General features: G+C 37.7%; 1 protein-coding gene across 1 annotated transcript in view; it reads right to left on the bottom strand.

Annotated features, from left to right (window-relative positions):
• FNDC3B (fibronectin type III domain containing 3B) overlaps positions 1-20,231 on the bottom strand; it is a 281,784-nt gene that overhangs the window by 199,575 nt on the left and 61,978 nt on the right. Inside the window, exon 2 of the mRNA XM_007424299.4 lies at positions 14,619-14,757. Within this exon, the coding sequence (XP_007424361.2) occupies positions 14,619-14,729 (111 nt within the window). The 5' untranslated portion in view covers positions 14,730-14,757. The remainder of the gene's footprint in view (positions 1-14,618; positions 14,758-20,231) is intronic.

Below are 20,231 nucleotides of genomic sequence, written 5' to 3' on the forward strand. Positions count from 1 at the left end.
AGAAATGCAAACATATTGTTTAAAAGGAGCCCAAATCTCCATTTAATGCTGTGCAAAGGTCTACCTATAAAAGAGGCTCAAAGGGGGAAGCTCATTGAAAAATATCTTCTGAGGCCAGATTATATTTTAATAAACCAAAATACAAACCTGCTGTGACCTGCCAAGCCCCAATTGCTCATGATCCAAAAACAAATAAAAATGTAAACAAATCTCAGCAAGAAACAAGCCAGAAAAGCAATGGTGCTGGTTAAGTAATAATCATCAACTTTTATCTGGTAAGCAGGAAAAAAATGCTGATCCAGCTATATACCAACTGTCATTATTTAACCAAATAATTTCTGAAACCAAATCAAGATGATTCTCCTGGATTCTGGCCCCTTCATCAGGATCTTTACAGAATTAGACTAAAAGACTGCTATTTCTCTGGGCATTTTAATTTGTAAAATATCTTAGCCTGCTGTTTGTTTTTAGTTGCCCGTCATTTTATTGTCTGTGTCATTGTTTCATGGTATATCATAGTATTCAGTTATATAAGTAATTTATATTTGCTTATGCACCATCCCAACTCCAGTGAGTGAAGACACGCAAATGTTTCAAATAAATAAAATTTATTCCAGATGACATGACTTAAGAGTAGAAATTCCATATTTCCCTCTTCAAAGTCACTTTCCTACAAACAATTATGTAAAGACAAGACTCAATGAATGTAGTGGGACTTTCTTCAGAATGGAGCAGAATGCCAATTGTATCACCCCTCGAAATAAGTTAATCATCCTCACTGTTTTGTATTCCAGCTGATAGGGTCTTTACAGGCTATCAACTTATTAGAATGAAAAGAGGAAGGAGACTGAAAAAGAAGTGTATCACACCAGAGAAAAGACAAAACATTATGAATTATCTAAGAAAGACATTAAAACAGGACAAGGATAAATGCCATTATATAAATCTATAGTTTACCCACATTTAGGGTGCTCATTATATCAGCAAGATGGAGAGTAACAGAAAAGATCAAGGAGGTTTTTCCTTATGCTGAAAAATATTAAAAGGTTGGGATTTTCTCGTTTAAGGGGGAAAATGGAGTAGAAAATCATTTGGAACTGCCTGTGGTCCCTCCATTTTATTCTCACAAAGGCCCTGACAGACAATGACTGGCCCAAACTTCAAGAAATATGAAAATTTCAATCTGGATCTTCCTAATCCAACTCTCTATCTACAACGCCACATAGGAAAGTATAAATCATCTTGAGATCCACTTCTTGTTCAACCAATGCAACTGGATCACAGCAGAGCCCAAAGAAACAAAAAGAAGCATTGTGAAATGAGTCCACATTTGATGCCATTTTTTGCCATGGAACATTCTAATGGGTAACATTCAGATATACAAACAGAATCAATTAATTTTTAAATGTTTTAATTTAAGTTCAGAAAAAATGAAAAAATATAGATAAAACACCAAAATACGCTAAACAAAACACCAAACAGAACAATCCGTAAATTATAAAAAAATATTAACAAAGTCAGAAAAGATAAAAAACCAGACTAAGAAGAGAGAAAAAAAAATCTACCATCTGTATGAAAATTTATCAATAATCACTGATTTACTAAGTACTATGGTACAATAAAAATATTATTATAAAATAACATAACAGCTCGGCCAAAGTAGAACATGTTGCTTTATCGTTTGATTAGTAGAAAATATTGCCTTTTCCAAGTTACAGAGTTCCAAAAGCCATTCCTTAACATATGGAATCATATCACTTTTCCAAGTTTTCAATATAATTCTTCTAGCCACCCCCCATGCATGATACAACTAATTCATCATCTTTTGGATACTCTTAGCCATGATAGCCATATACAAAGAATTTCTAACCCTTACTGGTTGAGACAAACAGGGGATGGAAAAAACTGACCCAGTGACATCTACCAATAGTGCTTGCAATGACAACTGTGACTGATGACAGCATTTTGAAGCTGTCTGTGCCTAGCTCTTCCCAAGCCCTGTTATTTTAAATCTAACATGAATTCTGCACCTGCACTGATCAGTATTCATAAACATGCTACCTCTATTTTGGAGCTAGAGTCTAGTCAGTATGACTAACAGCTATAGATTGTTTTACCTTCCATACATTTATCTAATGCCTTCTTACAGCCATTATTGCATCTTGTGATCACAGATTTCATAGCTGAAATGTGCCTTGAAGGAAAAGGAACTCCCTTTGTCTATTCTGGATCTGTCATCATGCCAATTCTTTGGATGATTCCAGATTCCAGCTTGATGGAATTTATTTTCTCACAATGTGATTAAAGCTAGAAGCCTCTAGAGCCCTGCTCACCCTCCTCTTCTCTCATTTAAAAAGGCCCAAGTGCAGCCTTTCCACATATGCTGTTAGTCCCCCAAACCAACATAGGTAGATAGACACAGCTAAAATAAATATTCTTCCCCATCAGCCCTTACTCCTACCTCCCTTGTTGCCCTTGTGCCCAATTTTAGATGATAGTTTCAGGAAAAGAGCTTGTCTTCTTGTTGCAAAGTACAATGGATATTGATAATGCTATATACAATGAACAGCTACAGGAAAAGCAAAGGTAATTCATTAAGTACAAGGGAAGATTGCCAGCAGATGATTCACAGGTGGAAGAGTCTGGGTCTGAACATAACAGCATGTCCAGCACCATGCTTCAATTCCTGATAAATAAGCTGGCAAGAGTCAGCTTTAGGACCATCTGCACCAACTCCTCAATGCATCGTCCCATTTCACAATGCCTGAAAAGCATCATCTAGTTATAGTTTATTTCAAGATGTCAGTCTGCAAACTAGACTTGGAAAGGAGGGGGTACACATTAAAAAATAATGCTATGTCTGTTATACCCACAGTGAAAAAATACATCCATATGTGCATTGCTTTCTAGTACAGCAATGGTGGAGAAGCATTTGGGGAAGTGGGAACCTTTGACAAGGGTTGTTTCTTCTACTTCACACAAAGACATAGTATTGAAAGGGAGTTTCAATAGACATGGCATCTTCCTGTATAACTATTCCAGACACAAATGGGGAAAAGTCTATTTTAATAGCTGTATATATTACAGAGCTTAGCAGCCAGCAGAATCCTTATCATGCAGTGAGAGTCTGATTACATTTATTTTAGAGTCTGAAAAGGTTATATAACCCTAAAAGTTATAGTGTTCAAGCTAAAGATCCTGTATAATTATTTGGGCTGCCTTAAGAATGAGAATGTGATACTCACTGGCCTCTTGAAGAAACAGGCCTGAGGTTGGTTTTTTTTTTTTTAAATAATTTTATTAAAAAGAAGTTCAAGGTTATGCCTAATCTGAATCACCAAGAAACAAAACCACAGAGAGTGAGCCATGCACAGCCTAACTGGTTAGGAGCAGGCTTGATTCTCAGTAGATGAAACTTCTAGAAGAAAGGAACAGGTCGTGCACCTGGAAAGGCAATCATTTAATTTTTTTTCTTTTTCTTTTTTAACAAAACTGGTGAAAAGGAAAAGCATTGCTCTTGGGGAGAGACCATAATTCTCAGAGACAAAACATCCTGTGCACACAGTAGGCCCCAATTTTAGAGTCTGGCATTTCCCATTTAAAAGATGGGTCTGCTGTACTAAGTGGCTAGTTAACAGCAATCCATCAATTAAGAGGCACATTGGAATATGGAAATAGATACATATACTGCACCTCTCTCCAGATTCTTAAAAAATATTTGCCTCTTCTCTGATTTCCCCTATCAGCAAACGGTACTAGGAACAGAGACTTCTTACAAGTAGAAATCGCCCATTTGGAAACGAGATCTTAAAAAACAGAAATACTTACTCTACTTCATTGCAAGCCCATTTGGTGCTGTTCCAGGCAACATTTTTTAAAAATGTCGATTTGCTCACAGATTTCACAAGTGCAGTAAGTTCTTTGGTCCACCAGCAGATGTTCAGGGGGTTACACAGTGGCCACTCCATATACATACTTCATGCACGAACATGGGTGACTACAACCTTTCTTCTGCCTAGCAAAGGTGTCAATGCAAAATGCAATTGACCACACTGTGTTTCCTGACTCCCACAAGCAGCTGCAAATAACGTGGAATAAAAACTGTCTACCTGCAATAGCATTGCATTTTATCAGAAAAAAAATGTCAGAACTGTTTTGAGGCATCCTCACTAATACCTAAGTTTTGTTCTGCTTTTTTGTTGTAGATATATATCTCGCCTTCCTTAAGGTGAAATACATAGAATTCCTTCCTCTGATTTTCTCCCTCAACAACACCCCATTGAGGTAGGTTGGGCTGAGACAGTAAGACAACTCCATGACTAAGAGTAGACTTTTTATTTGTTTTTTTATCACTGAGAAGAAAAAAAACCACAAAGAAAGTGCTTTAACAAAAAAGTGAAATACAACAAAGAAAAAAATGTTAATATGTCATTATAACAGTAACAATTACAATTCTATATATACTTGTCTAATGCAAATATTATTCAAGTACGTATTTATTTCTAATACATTTATATGACTATCATTTTTTTAGCCTACTGTATTTTGTATAAATGAGTCCCATATTTCATTATACTTGTCCATTCATAGTCTACATCCTTAGGGAATCTGCTCATAAGTGGCAAGTACAATCAGGTCTTCAATCTATTGAGAAGAAAAGGGGCCATACATTTATCTTTCTAAGGTTGCAATATCAGTCTTTTGGCCACAGTTAGGGCCTAGAGAATCCATTTACATTGTCCAGTTATCAAGTTCTATGTACTAGGTTTATAGTTCAAAAGAAAATTATCCTCTGAAAATTTTAGCTTTTGTTGCACAAGCATATTTATGAAGTCCACTACTTTGTCCCAAAACTTGTTAAGCGTGACTGAGGGTAGATTGAACTGGCAACTCCTTCAACACCTGAACCACTGTACTGCTTTGATAATATGTTATAGCTTGTTCTCAAAAAGGTAAATAATATCCAGAGCAATTATAAACTTGGTCACTCAATTCAAGGCTCTCAAATTCTAATAGTCCATTGAATCTCCTCCCAACATACATCATATCATCACCATGTTGCTGATTATGTTGTTTTTTTCACTGTACATCACCCAAATTCTTGACTGACTGAACTACCCAAATAATGAATCCCTCATTCCTTCCTTCCTTCCCTTTAAAAAGTTTGAAACATTTTGGGATATATAAACTGTTCCAGTAAATGTTTTGCTATCTTTAAATGCAGTGTCCTTTACCCAGTTATCAAAGCAAAGAACCCTTTTCAGGACTAGAAACAAAATGTTTAGAAAGTTAAAAGAAAAAGATATATGTTAGAGATTATTGCATAGCATATATCAGCTTTGGAATCACTATAATTCTGCTATAGTTTACTGTCATGGCTAAATTATAAGTTTTAGGAAGAGAAAATGCTAACGTGGATCACTGTGTTACGTTTGCAGCAAGAATTTCACAAGATACCCGTTGGGAGGGGCAAGGACAGCAGAGACCAGAATTTGAATTCCAGGAAAGAGAGAAATACACTGATAAAAAGCAATCTATCTACAATCTTAGTTCAATCAGCAGTTAAGAGACTTTTGTCTTCCAGCCTGGAAAGGCCTATGAATTATTCACAAGAACCACTGTTTCCTTCAAATTAAGACACAGCATTCAAAACAAAGTGATACAACTGAGAAGATCAAACTGATTTTTGCTCTTTAAAGGCATGTGTTCTTTAAGTTATGTGGCATTTCAATAACATTCAAACCACTGGACTTTTAGAAATTAAGGCCAAAATTCTGCTTTCTAGAAATTAAAATCAACTCCATGCCACCACCCCTTTGGCATAAGGCCATCTTCAATGTACTAATTCAATGAAGAGTTCATTCCTTAAAGTTGAGCTGTATTATTCTCCCAGGGTTAAGGAACAAATTCAAGATATGTGTTTGCTATCAAATTTTTGAAATGTTTTAATATTCTAAAAATGAGAAAATGGAGCAATATGTTTCTCTGTGTTCTAGATTTAATAATAAATTTAAGGATTGAATTAATCTTGTATTGATATTATATAGAATTTTTTTAGTTTCTTTTCTCTCCATATACTTAATTTACTTTAATCAGTGTATTTTGTATATCAGTGATGTATTATTTTTGTTAATGTTTGTTTTGTTTAATAAATCTTAAAAATATATAAGCTGTACCAAAGCTCAGATCTGTCTCAGTGGCATCACAGGATCTTGAAACTTTGGCCTAATGTTAACTCAGTTACACAGGAAATGCACTTTGCCCAACATCAAAAGTGCTCCAGGAAGACTCCTGGCACCAGTGATTAAACTTTGGAAAAGAAGGATTTTTGCCTTTTCCAAGTGTTTACCTCTTCCATGATTCAGGCCTGCTGAGTTACTATAGCAACCAGACAATAATCTAGAGAGTCACCTCAAGACACCGAACCAGCTTCAGCATCTTAATACTTAATTTCCTCTGATAAAAGATGCAAAAAAATCATCATCCTTCCCAAGTGCTGCAGTGATGACCAGGATCCATCAAAAAAGTAGCTTATTTGTTTCACTGTGATGTGCAAAGGATATTGGTAAATTCTATGACACCTCTCTCTTACTATTCTGTGATACTGAAATCTACTCATATATGCATTTTTATACAAGTTTATACACATAATTTGACACCTCCTAGCTATATTGGAATTGCATCTTCTAGAACTGCCATCCTGTTGGCCATGTTGGCTAAGAATTCTGGGAGTTGTAGTCCTCGCATACCAGAGGACATCACATTGGGAAACACTGTTCTACAGTTTTTCAATCATGATTTCAAATGAAAGGAATACTGGCTACATTTGGACAAAACAATATGCTGAAGAATCCTGGCTTACTGTTCACAAACATGTTTGTGATTAATAATAGTGTTATTGTTAGTAAACATGAATATATGTCATAATCATTCTTTCAAGGCACCTCCCACCAAAGAGGTTACCAGAAAGGAGGAAAACATGGAAAAGAAGGCTAAAGGGAGACATGATGGTAGTCTTCTGATCCATGAAAGGATGTAACAAGGAAGAGGGAGTAGATTTATTCTTCATGGCACCTGATAATAAGACAAGAACCAATGAGTTCTGTAAACTGAAACATTACAGTGAGAGATCCAAACTTGAACTAAGGAGGAATTTCCTGATTGTGAAAGCTTATTAAACAATGCCTCCTGAAGTTGTGGGTGCTCCATCACTGGAGGGTTTTCAAGAAAAGACTGGGCAGCCATTTGTCCAGAATGGAATGAGGATTCCTGCACTGGGCAGGGGGTTGGACTAGAACCCTCCAAGCTCCCTTCCAACCCTATGAGTCTATATCTACAACAAGGAGGTTGGGAAGAAGAAATGGAATTTCAAAACATTATGGTCAAAAACGATGCACACATGATCTTAGCTAAGGAGCCTGATCTGAGTCAGGAGCAGTACAGAAACTGGGTGAGTCAGAACTCTAGTACCACCTTTAATGCGGCTTCTGATGGTGTTAATAAACAAGACTGAGATATCCACCCTCAAACTGTCACAGAAGCATCAGGACCTCACTACCACAGCTTCCAAACCAAGATTTCTACAGATTATATTAATCAAGCAAGTCTAAATCTTAAATGGATCCTCATTCAATCTTCAACCCTACAGAATCTATTGTCTTGTCCTATTATTGCATTTCCTACTTTTCTTTTATTCCACAGCAAAAGAGATGCAGCGAACCTGAACCCTTAAACCACTTTAACCTAATAACTAATGGAGTCTGTGGAAGTCACGCAGCCCCCAAACTGAACACAAATTGAGTCTTCAAGACTAATGGTCCTTTACAGACCTATCTCCATGAATGTATCCAGCTCCATTTTGAAGTCATCCAAGTTAGTGGCCATCGCTAAATCTTGTAGTAATGTGTTCTGTATTTGTTGTGTAAGTAAATGCTCTTTTCTAAATCTCCTTCTGGTAGCTTCACTGGATGATTCCTGATCCATAAGTTTCAAAAGAGAAAATACAACTTCTCTCCCTTCATTTTCTCCTCATGATGCAGGACTCTATGTAAGGTAGGTGATTGCCTTGGTGCAGATAAGTTGGAGAGCACATGTGATGCATGACAAGATCAACCCGTATCACTGGAACTGATAAGTGAGGCTAAACAGTGAACATACAGTGAAAACAATGGCTCTTTAGCATATAAGAAAGGAGCAGCATCTGGGGAAAAAGTTAACTGCTCCAAATGCTTACCAAAGAGGGTAAGAACATGCTGGACCAAAACTAACCTGGTTTTGTGATCAGAACCTCATGTACAAGCCTTGTTCACTGCACAGAGAGGGTGGGGGGGAAAAAACCCAACCTACCCTCCCACCAGCCGGCCATTATTTTCCTTCTGTCTCACGTAAGTTATTTTTTGGCAGCAGGAAGCAGAATCCCTGGTCTGAGCTGATTTAATGGAAATTGGACATTTATCCATACATGAAAGTTGCAAGCAACTCTTATATGGCTTGCCACAGCATGTTTCCCAAGTCCTGTTTTCAGAAAGCAACCACATGCTTGATGCTCTTAAGAGAGAAAAAACAAAAACAGAACCATTTTTGTGCAGGCTTCTCTTTGCCTGTTCCCACTTTTGGGGTATTGCCACCAAGACAACCACATACAAGCTCTCTCTTTAAGATAGTAACACTAATTAAATACAGAAAGGAATTTATGGATAATTTCTGCCTTTAGATTTTGCAGGAACTTCTTTAAAATTCAGTCTGTTTGCAAACTCTGCCATTCTGCTGGCAAACAGCACTGTTCTCAAAAGCTAAAGTCATCATTTCTAAGCATAAAATATGGAGCTAGGAACATAATTTTGTTCCAACTGTATAATCAGGCAACCACAATCCTGATAATGGAATTTTTCCTGCTGCTTCCCTCAAAGGAAAGGCTAAAACACAACTACAACAATAAAGACTCATAAAACACACCCACTATGTGTTATTGACTACAGATCAACCAGCCTGTGGAAGCATGGGGGGAGGGGGGATGACAAAAGCACATTGTGTCATAAGCTCTACTCCTTTGTATGTGCCTTGTGATGTCAGAAGCGTGTATAAAAGAGTGGAGCTGGCAGCAATGCTACGTTTGTGAAATCCTTTGGGTGTAATTAATGCTTATCAAACTGGGCATGTGGCTATTTATCATCAACTGCTTGAAGAACCTACACCTGCAACTTATCAACAGAAAATAAAGAGACTTGTGGTCACAAATGAAATTTGGAAAGTATTTCACGGGCAGTCGCATAAAATGGCTTCCCTGGAAGATTGCATATTCACAAAATATGCAACCCAGCCAGTTTGCCCCTGGCACCTTCCCTGGCATCCTGTTATCTCAGCTACCTTTGCCCGTTTCCTGGGCAGGTAAGATTAATTCCAAATGAAGCACTGGGCTGCAGGCTCCTACCGTTTCTTTTTCCCAAGTATGCCTTTGCTGTATATGCAGGGCCCAGAAGCATCTTGAAAATAAAGACCGTGTTTGAGGTTGACGCTTTGCTTTGCAGCATTCTCACGTCAATTTTTAATTTTTAAAAAAATCGAGTTAGATATGGAGTCAGGTTGTCTGCAAATACATTGGTAACCACTGTCACCAAGTTGGAGGTCTTAAGACTTAGCTACATCCTGGCTCTACTGCTATCTGGACCAGTTGGCCCAGATGATTCTTTTCCGTAGGTGCTGGCCTTTGGAGTTCATCAGAATTAAAGTTAATCTAGAGATCTGAACTAAGAAGTATATAAGTGACATACAACTCTATTTCTTGTTTCTTCTGTTTCTTCTGAACAGACATGTAGAGGTGATTCTGGAATGGATGAGGACAAACTAACCAGGTACACAAACTGGGGCTTCACACAGATCAAATTATATATATAGAGACAGCTTTAGATGGCAGGAAGGTGGTTTACCAGATTTGACTGATTCATCAGCAGAGAAGCCATCTGAACAAAGCAGACCTGTTCACACTTGTACAGGTTACATTCAAACTAAACTTTTATAATTCAGACAGCCTGAAAACTTCAATTGATGCTTGTAGAAGCTAGGCTATTTGCTCATATCCCAACCTATTCCCAAGGTGATCTTCTACATAGCATGAAATCAGCTTATTGGAGGAATTACTTATACCCATATGAACACAAATGATCTACTCAGGCATATCCCAGTAAATTCCATTATAATTTTCAAGGATAAGGTCTTTCCAAAATAACTCTAAATTTCCTCTTTGAAAAAAAACAAAAACAAAAAGCACACCCTGCCCTTAGTTGCACGACATTTTAATGTTATTACTAGACAACTATGGGTTTTGAATACCAAGTCAGAGTATTAGTAATTGTGGGGATAAAATAAAGGAAGATCCTCTATAGAGCTACCTTGAGCTCCTGGAGAAAAGGTGAAATATCCATCTAACCAGCTAACCACAAATGGCTCCCAGCTGGCGCTGTGTCCTCCCTGCACTAAAAACAATGGAATAGAAGTCTAGTAAATAAATATATAAGCCCTACATTTAACATGTTGCAGGCAAAGCCTTATATACACATAAGTACACCCATGTTGCCTGCAGTCATCTCATCAAGAGATCTCCAGCAAATGAAAATGTCTAGGAACATTTCCATTCATGTCCTTATAAATAAGACAGGACTGGAACTATTTACTCCTGCTTAAAGCTGAGTCCATACTGCTGACCTTGTTTGTTTCTGTCCATTCTTGTGGTGAACAATTCAGGAGGTAATATATTTTATTTGAGGAGGATGGGTGACTAAGATCCACGTCACTTAAGGCATATCCACAGAGGTTTACATACATATAGGGTATGTAACTATGATGTATTAACACATCATAAACATAATTCTGGAAAAGGCACTTTGCCCCACTGTGTATCTTCTTCCAATTTAGTTACTAATTTTAAAGTTGTGTGTGTGTGTGTGTGTGTTTGTGTTTTTTGTCTTTTTAAAAAGGCAGGAAGGTTAGGGAGCCAATGAGAGTCAAAAAAGTAATCCAAAGCCTCTTGGTACTAATGGGCACCATGTTAAGGTCCCTATCACTGCCCAATTATGCAGCAATGATGCTGTTAAAAATTAACATAACATCTAAGCCCAGCTCTTTGGCTAAAAACGGAATTTGCAAAGAAGGGCATTAAAGTAAGCAACAGCAGTAGACCCTGTCAAGTCACTGAGGCTCTGGCAGCTGCCCCCAAATGCCAGGTGTTGATGCTAAATGTGGTTCAGGGTGTCCCCCCCCCCCCAGTTCATGTCATTAACTTCAGGGCCCTACAGTGAAGATATTATATGGCTGGGGTTTTCAGCACACTCTCTTCAGAGTTGTTAAGCCTGAAACTGAATAATGTTCTATTTGAGACCTATTGGGTTAATATGATAGGCTGATGTGTGAGTCATGCCATCCCCTTGCTGTACTGAAAAAAAGAAGAAGAAATAGCTACAAAGACACCTTCTGTACAAGTGCAGGAACAGTTGCATCTTGTTTTACAGATATTTTGTAAAATAGGATTAGCAGCTCACTTCTCCCTCAACTATTCACACATTTTGCTATTTGGAAGCCCTTGGCCATATCTTGCTATGGAGGGACATAGAGGGGGGAAAAAACAAATTTGAAAAAAATAACATATAAAACAAGATATCCCACTCTTCAATGTTGTTTCTTCTCTGGCATTAAGACCCACATTTTTTATCACCATTCTCCACAAGAGAAAAGAAAGGGGGAAAAAAACAACATGAAACACATTTTCCAGCCTACACCCCCTCAGCCCTTCCCTCCCACACCAATCACACAGGAATAAAATGGTTGCTATACACGCCTCTCCTTCAGAATTTTGTTAGTGCACCATGACATCAGCGTTGAAGAAGCAGCCAAGTTTAGAACTCCATCTGGGACAAATAACGTCGGGTTGGATTGTGCTGTCTTTTGTTTATACACAGTGACTGAGAATGTCTTGGTGGTAAGCAAACTCGCTCATAAGATTTATTTCTCAACTCTTCCAAAACTTTTTTTTTCTTTTTTGCATCCTGGTCATACTGGAAATAAAATGGTGAATTAAAAAAATGGGTATTTCCCTCCTCCTCTGTCTTCTTGCTTGATCTCCAAAGAGAATTCATTGTTCTGAAAGTTGTAATTAGCCTTTAAGATGAAACACTTAATTGAAAACTAAAAAATACTGTGGCAAACAAGGAAAATTGAAGGCCCATTCTTATATTCTTTCCAGCTAAACTTTAATTGAAGAGATTCTAGTATCCACCTGGGAATTTCAGTATGAATACCATGCATAGGTATGAATTATCTGGTTCCAAATCTTTGTAGATAAGGGGTATAAAATTCCTGCCATAATCCCTCTTGTCCATCAAAACTCTTACAGGCTACAGAATGTTTTTTCCCAAACTCAAGAAAGTTTCCCAGCACAAAAAAGCAAATATGAAAATGAGAAATCAGCCCTAGAAATCTTATTTCCACACTGGTTTTCAATATGTAGACATAACTCCAGTATAGAAGAGATCTTCATTTGCAGATTCACATGGCACATCAAGAAAACAAGCTGCTGTTGCTGCTGCTGCTGTTATGATTACTTAGTTTTTCAATTTACAAAAAAACTTTTTGCCCATACTTTCTCATTTGCTACTTGCAAGAAATTGGGATACGAGAGAACATCTTTGTCTATAGAGAGAAATTTGCCCAGAAACTTCTCACCTAATCTGGAATCCTAGTCAAGATTAAAGATCAATCAGCCTATAGGTACAAAAGAGATGTATTCTACAGACAAGGCTCATGAAGATGGTAGTGAAGCAACATGCCTGCAACAATAGGCCTCATTTTCTCCTTCATACAATTGGTTGTTTTTTTGAAGAGTAATAGCCAACTGTCACAGCACGTAGCAGCACCTCACTACCATTGGGTCATGGAACCCCACTAGGAAATCCCATGCCTTCGACTAGACTAGAAAGTTGAAAAAAACATTCTGGAAGAAGGCCGTGGCAAACCACTTGCATATTTGTTGCCAAGAAAACTATATGGACATTCCATGTACAGGTAGACCTCACTTAACAACTGCCCTGTTTAATGACTGTTCAAAGTTATAACAATGCTAAAAAAGGTAAGTTTACGGCTCGTCCTCACATTTACGACCGTCACAGTGTCCTGGGGTCATGTGATTGCCATTCAGGTGCTTTGCAGCGAGTTTACTACCATTGCAGCGTCCTGTGGTCACATGATCATCATTTGCATGCTTCACGGCCAGCTTCCGACAAGCAGAGTCAATGGAGAAGCCGGCAGTAAAATCACAAGTCACATCACATGATGTCTTAACCACAGTGAAAATGAGGATGTAAGCCTGTTGCAGTCACATGATATTTTGCTTAGTGACAGAGTTGTTGGTCCCAGTTCTGGTTGTTAGGTAAGGAACTACCTGTCACTTTTTAAGTTTGACTAAAGAAAGACTTTACCTTAAGATAATAGAAGTCTTCTCTGTTTTCTACAAATAAACTATTGCTACTTGTTGTAGGCTTGAAAAAGTTGACAAGCATCCTGAAGAACATGCCACTTTAAATGGAGCAGTTCGAGTCTTATTGATGCCATGACTGTATCAAATTTGTCATTCAATCCCTGAATTAATTTACGATTATGCAATATAGCCAATATTCTGATCGGGGACTTTGAAGTGAATCGGGGACTTGACTCACTGAATACATCCTCTTTGATCTTCTCTGTATAATGAGGAATGACCATCTGCCATTGTCTAACTAGAGAACTGCTTGCTGTTAGAGGGAAAATGTGATACAGATGTTCTAAAAAGATTGTTTTAATTCCACCCACCCCCATGCTACATCCCACTTTTTAATTAGTTTTGTCCTACTGTGTTTATATCTCCCTAGACAAATTGGCCATTTAGACATTTGAGGAAAATCAACATGATGAGCCCATTAGATAAATGGTGGTATTGAACAAGACACTTTTCAGCAGCGTCTGCAGGATGAGGATCAAAATAGGCAAGATGGCAGTGATCAAAGCCCCACTCCTTTGCCACATGTATAAAAGGGGTGGAGTTAGCTCTTGGCTAGCAGACTCTGGGGAACCTTGTGTTACATAGTCTTCAGTCCTATCACAGAAGGAAGTGAATTAAGTGAAAGGCATAAAGACTACAGCTGCAGTTCTCTCTCTTCTCCCCCCAAAACTAGTTCCATTTTAACCCTTTGGACCTTAATTCTAAGTAAACATTTAAACCAGGGGTTCTCAAAGTACAGCCTGCGGGCTGGATACGGCCCGCCAGGGTCATTTATCCAGCCCGCCTGCCTGATTGGCCGCCGCTGCTGTCTGCCAGAAGCGGAAGTTTCGGGGCTGTGTCAGGAGCTGCAGGCGATGCACAAGAAGGGAGATCGCAGAGCCAGACTATTCTACATGACAGGTATGCCGGGTCTGGCGGCTCTCCTCCTCTCATGTTTTTTTTCAAACTATAGTCCAGCCCCCCAACATTCTGAGGGACCATGAACTGGCCCCCTGTTTAAAATGTTTGAGGACCCCTGATTTAAACCATTAGTTTGTAAGTCACAGATTGCAGAAGTATACATTCCAAGCCCCCACCTTCAGAATTTACTGACCTGCTGTGTTCCATCTCCATTGACTAAGTGAGGCATCATGGCTACTTCCCCATTCAGCAGTGATGGCAACTCCAGTGGGATTTGGTCGGTCATCATCATTGTGACGTACATTCATGGAGAATTTTCCTCTGCGAGCTTCCTAAAAGAAATAAAATTTACATGGGGTAATATGTTTTTTACTTTAATCAGAACCTTCAAAAGAATGCAAAGACTTGGTGCCAAGCTGACTGATATTATGCCCTGTTTCCATACCCGAATGACATAATTCCGTATTTTTGAAATATGGCTTTCTAAAGTTGCTTCTCCGATTGAGGAGGAGTGCAAGTTAAATAAATAAAAAATAAATGTAATTTATCAATTATATGCAAGTACAGCATATAAACACTTTAAAGTAGAGTTAAAAGTGTAAAGAATTAACTCAATTTATTGCTTTGTAAATACTGCTGTACACAGAGAGATTTCTATGCAACCTTGCATGGAGGCCTTTGTGCATATAAATATGCACTCCAATTCTTTTCTCTACAGCCATTCATACTCTAAGCATGGACCTTACAAAGAATGAATATTTCCCATGCAAACTACCTGGCATAGCCTCACTCTGAATTTGCATGTTAGATTTAAAGTTAAGTATTTTCTAAGTCAAGCTCAACTCCTGGCAATGTCATGGACATCCACATAGTTTTCTGGAAGACAGGACCGAAGCAAGAAATCTATGAGATCAGAGCCAAGGGGTGATGGGGCCACCAATTCTCTTTTCTGGTATCCCAGTCAGTCAGTCAGTCAGTCCAGCCGTCCTTCCTTCCTCCCCTCCTTGTAATAGTGCCTGCCTGCCTGATACAACAGGTTTCTGGAGAAGTAACAGATTATTCTTGCCAGGGGTCTAAACTAGTAACTTGAAAAAGGGTTTTGAAATCAGGCAGAGGGCTGCAAGTGATCCTGACACCACAGCTGCTGTTTCCCAACTAACATTTCAAGAACTATCAGAAAAGCTACCAACAGCTTTTCAACAAGAGGTCCTTTAAATATTTTGTCAACTGCATTATCAAGCTGAATTCAAGGCCATAATTTTAGCTCTCTATAAAAGGAGAAATGAATGTCCTTCAACAGATTAAGGAACTAATATTTCAAGAGTGGAAAAAAAATATTTCATATACAGTATTTTAAAAACCTACTTCTCATAACCTTGATCCCAAGTCATCTCAAGTATCAGCAGCCTATATAGCCTACTAGCCATATCTGGAAATTCAGAACCACTGAGCTGAGAAATATAAACTACTACTTTCTGCAGGAGAACAGGATAAATTACTGTAGGGTAGGCAAGATGAGAACAGATGAGAACCAACATGCTAGTCTTAGATGCAAAATGTGCAAGCTTTAGACAAGTCATAAACAAGAAGTGAGTGTTCACAAACACATTGGCAACAGTAACAGCTTGATTCAAGAAAGGCTCATGGTCACAAAAATCTACTTCAGAGAAAGCATATTGATCCCAGACCAGCAGCCATTCATCCAACACAGAAGCACTAACTGGGTCAAAATGGTCAGTATTACAGAATTAAGAAAAAGTATATAATCCTGGGGGCAGACAGAAGACAGATATTTCAGAACTAAATATTTCAGGGCTGCAGAATGGACTTGAACTTTTCTATATTTATATTTATATTTGGTAGCACCCAATCTTTTTCTATTACAAAATCTAAACAGGTATTTCCTTATGGTAATGTCAATCAAATTCACTCAACCTATCTATCAAATGCCCTTAAAAAGACTCTAACCATTTTACACACACTACACATTCCATCCATAATTCTCAATTTTTATGAGTACAAAGAACAACATGAGTCTATCTAGGGTCCCCTTGTTTTGCTCAAACAAGACCTTACTTTAAATTCAGAGATCAATCATGATGGGTTTTGTTTTTATATTTAAGACTTATTTTACTTTTGACATGCTAAAAGATTAATTCCCAGGGTTGGTGTGGACACACGATTCTATTATGTGCATACGTTTTAGAAAAATAAATGTGGCACTGGCTTACAGCAACTTCAAGAGTATGTTGGCCTGTTATCATAGTCCATCAGTCATGCAAAGACCCCCATACAAATACAGACACTCTTTCATTTTATTGGTCAGTCAGTCAAACCCAAAGATATTCCCTACTCACTACAAGCATACTTATAAAAGTTCATTAAGGAGACTCTAAGATATTGCAAGATTGACAGATATTATACATGCATTAACATATCCTATGGGATACAAATAGAACTAAAACAAACAAAACCAAGTTGATAAAACCTGAAAAATATTGTACAGAGCTATGCGATATAAAGTTTAACATTCTAAAACAGTCATTTTTAAAGTTTTTACACAGCCATAACAATTTCTGAAAGTAAGAAGCCACAAGTGACTGTAGTAGTCTTATTATTCAATGGGTACATACTTTCTATAGCGAAACCCAAGCATGTCAAGCTGAGCATAAGTCAGTAAACAACATAATTAAGAATGTAGAAAGGTAGCTGAGTTTCTACAGCAAACAATTTTCCATTATATTTTTGGGCAGCAGTGAAGCAAAAGGAACCAAGTACAGACTAAAAACACATGGACTGCACAATACTTATTCAAAGATCAATAAGACTGTAAAGCTTTGATCTCTGTTTTAGAACTTAAATGAATGCCCTGATCTTGGGTGGAACTGTATGCAGAGCTACTCATTTTTGGTTCATCTTGCTGTCTGATTCAGCCTACCTAAATCCAGGAAATGGGAAATTTCATAACATTGCCTTCTCAATCCATGAAGTCAGGATAAGCATGAAACTTTTTGAATGTCAGAATCACCCTAAGTCAATCATTGAGCAATGTGACTCTCAGTGTCATCTACGTAGTTGTCAGATTGACAATGCTCCATGGTTCCGGTGATCTAGAGTGTGTGTGCAGCAGGTACTCCTTCCTTCTGAAACTCATGGGGAGTAGCCAAGCAACAGACCTTCTCAGTTGTGGTTCTCATTTTATGGAACATTCTCCCTCTGGAGATACTGGCAGACTCTTCTCTACAGATATTTCAGAAACTACCCAAAGCAGTGTTATTCCAGAGAATGCTTGTCCTTAATCTTGGTCTAACTGAAGAGCACCTATGATGTGATATATTTCTATTCATGATTTTTATTGTCTTGTTTTTATTTTGACATTGTTGTAAACCAAGAATCTATTTGGATTGGGCAGGTTATAAATATTATAAACTAAATATATTATAATTTATAATATATGTATACCAAAAAAATGTATTAGTTAGATAGGATTTTTTTTAAAAAGGTGAACTGTTCACAACCTATAAATTAGTTTCATATAGCAAAAGACAGTCAGCAGAGTCATCTTAAATAAAAGTATCTTTAAAAATGTGTATCAGTTAATCTGAAATAAATTGAGTTGCTCAAGATTGAAACAATTTTTTTAATACTACAGTACATTTAAATTTTCTAGGAAAAAAACCCACACATTCTAATATTAACATACCAGGAAGATGTTTCTTCTCAATCTTCCTTCTATTTTCTGCTGACAAAACATATATATCCCACATTACTGTCTTTGGGGCACTGAAGGCAGCTAAGAATAAAAAATAAAGCATACTCTTCCAAAGTCTGAAAAAGCCTAGCTGAAGAGCAATTCAGATTTCAACTTAAGTTATCGCCCCATGCATTTTTACTAGGATGTAATGTTTATTTGAACTGGATTGAAATTATTGTTTGAATTCATACACAGAATCACAAGTACAAGGTAAGGTTGAGTTGAACTCCATTCCTTGATACTTCATCCATGCAGTTTTCTTGGGAAGATTACAAAAACAATTTGTCATTTCCTGCTTCCAGGATGTTATTTTGACCTCTCAATCTGGTAAAATAAAAAATAAGGTGGTCTTCAAGTCTAGTTCAATACCGGGTGGCTTCCTGGACATATCTATGTGGGCTACTATGGCAAAAATACTTATTTAAAAAAAAACCTTCCCGATGTAACACGCAGGTCAGGTGTTCCCTGAAAGTGTCCAAACCAAGTTCAGGCTCACCCTTCTTAGCATCTGAGCCCAAAAAACTTTGGCCAGACAACTGACTGAAAAATCCACTGGGTCTGGGTTACCAGAAAACCGGATAAGACATTTCAAGTAAAATTAATTCTGCATCAATTTCTTCTTTCAGGAGTTGTTTTAGGATTAACAATCGCTAAATATTTTTCCCTCAATACTTTAATGCAGGAATGATAGTTTTCCAAATGGTTCTCCAGAACACTGAAAAATATCTTGTATCTACTGAACAAAAACAAACAAAAAAAAAGATACGGGTGGAAAAAATAAAATGACCAAAAAAATAAATAAAATAGAATTATACATCAGAGGTGGTTTTCCATGCACCCAATTTACCGTCATTAGCTGTACCAGTCTAGGGTCCAGCAGATCAGTCAAACTGTGAGGTTGTTTTGGAGGGCTCCCAATGTGACACAAATCATACACTGATTTGTGATTTATGATCCATGAATGCAGATAAAGGAATGACTCATGTATCAAGAAAATCTGAGCACGTAAAAACAGGCACATCTGTGCAGGAGAGGTGCCACGGCTTGCTGCTCGATCTCATGAAGAGGAGGAGGAACTGTTCGTATCAAAAACAGCAACAAGGGGAACTTGAAAGATGCTGGATGGTCAAGGCATAAAGAGCCTGGAATTTGTTGACTTGTCTGATGTGTATTCATTAAAATAGTCATATCACATCTGCTTCAAAGCTTCCTTGGCCCTAAAGGAATTCTTTGTATACCTAATTGCCAGCACAGCAGATTAATCTGAAAGCATCCAAACAAGACAGCCTTATTTGTAACAACCCCACATAAAAGGATTTATCTTCTGTAAATTGTGCCAATTAGCATAAAGAACACCTTGCTGAAAAGCTACTGTTTTCTCCAAATGAGAGAGAGAGGGAGGGAGGGAGGGAGAGATCAACTAATTCAGATCAAAATAGAATCTGTTTTTTTAGGAAGAACTTAAAAAAAAATCAGTCATGGAAGGCTCAACAATTCCAAACCCTCTGGTTGTTTTTATTCCCAAGGAAAAAAGAGGGAATTAGGCAATCATTGGGTGAATTGAAATGAGCGCTGTAATTTTTATCTCTGTAGGAGGAAAAACACACAGAGATAGGAGAGGCATACCTGAAGACAAATCTACAAATATTCTTCCACATGTTTACAGCTGTACTTGCTTTGTCACATGGCATTTCCCCCCCACCCTTCCAATAGTTGCAGGAAGCATGTCTGAAGACATAGTAACTTCACCTGAGTTGGAGCTGAGCATATTCAACATGATGAAGGGGTTGATTTGGAGGGGTTAAGAGTAGAAATGAGTGTGTTGCAAAGTCTTAATGTGCCCGTTTACATTCTTATTTAAGCATTCTTTGCTACAAATCTTACCACTGAAATTATTTTGCAACTGAACTTCCACAATACAATCTCAGGATGCTATGGAAACTGTGAACAGTGGTATTGGGGCTATAATGTGGCCCATCCCTTTTTAACATTAGATTTCAGCAGGACCTAGGAATACATAACAGCACTTAGGAATGATTATTAAAGAAAGCT

Source organism: Python bivittatus, unplaced genomic scaffold, assembly GCF_059951505.1.
Source record: "Python bivittatus isolate LINGU-HERP-01145 unplaced genomic scaffold, Pbiv_v1 ctg000980_np1212, whole genome shotgun sequence".
Taxonomy (NCBI): Eukaryota; Metazoa; Chordata; class Lepidosauria; order Squamata; family Pythonidae; genus Python; species Python bivittatus.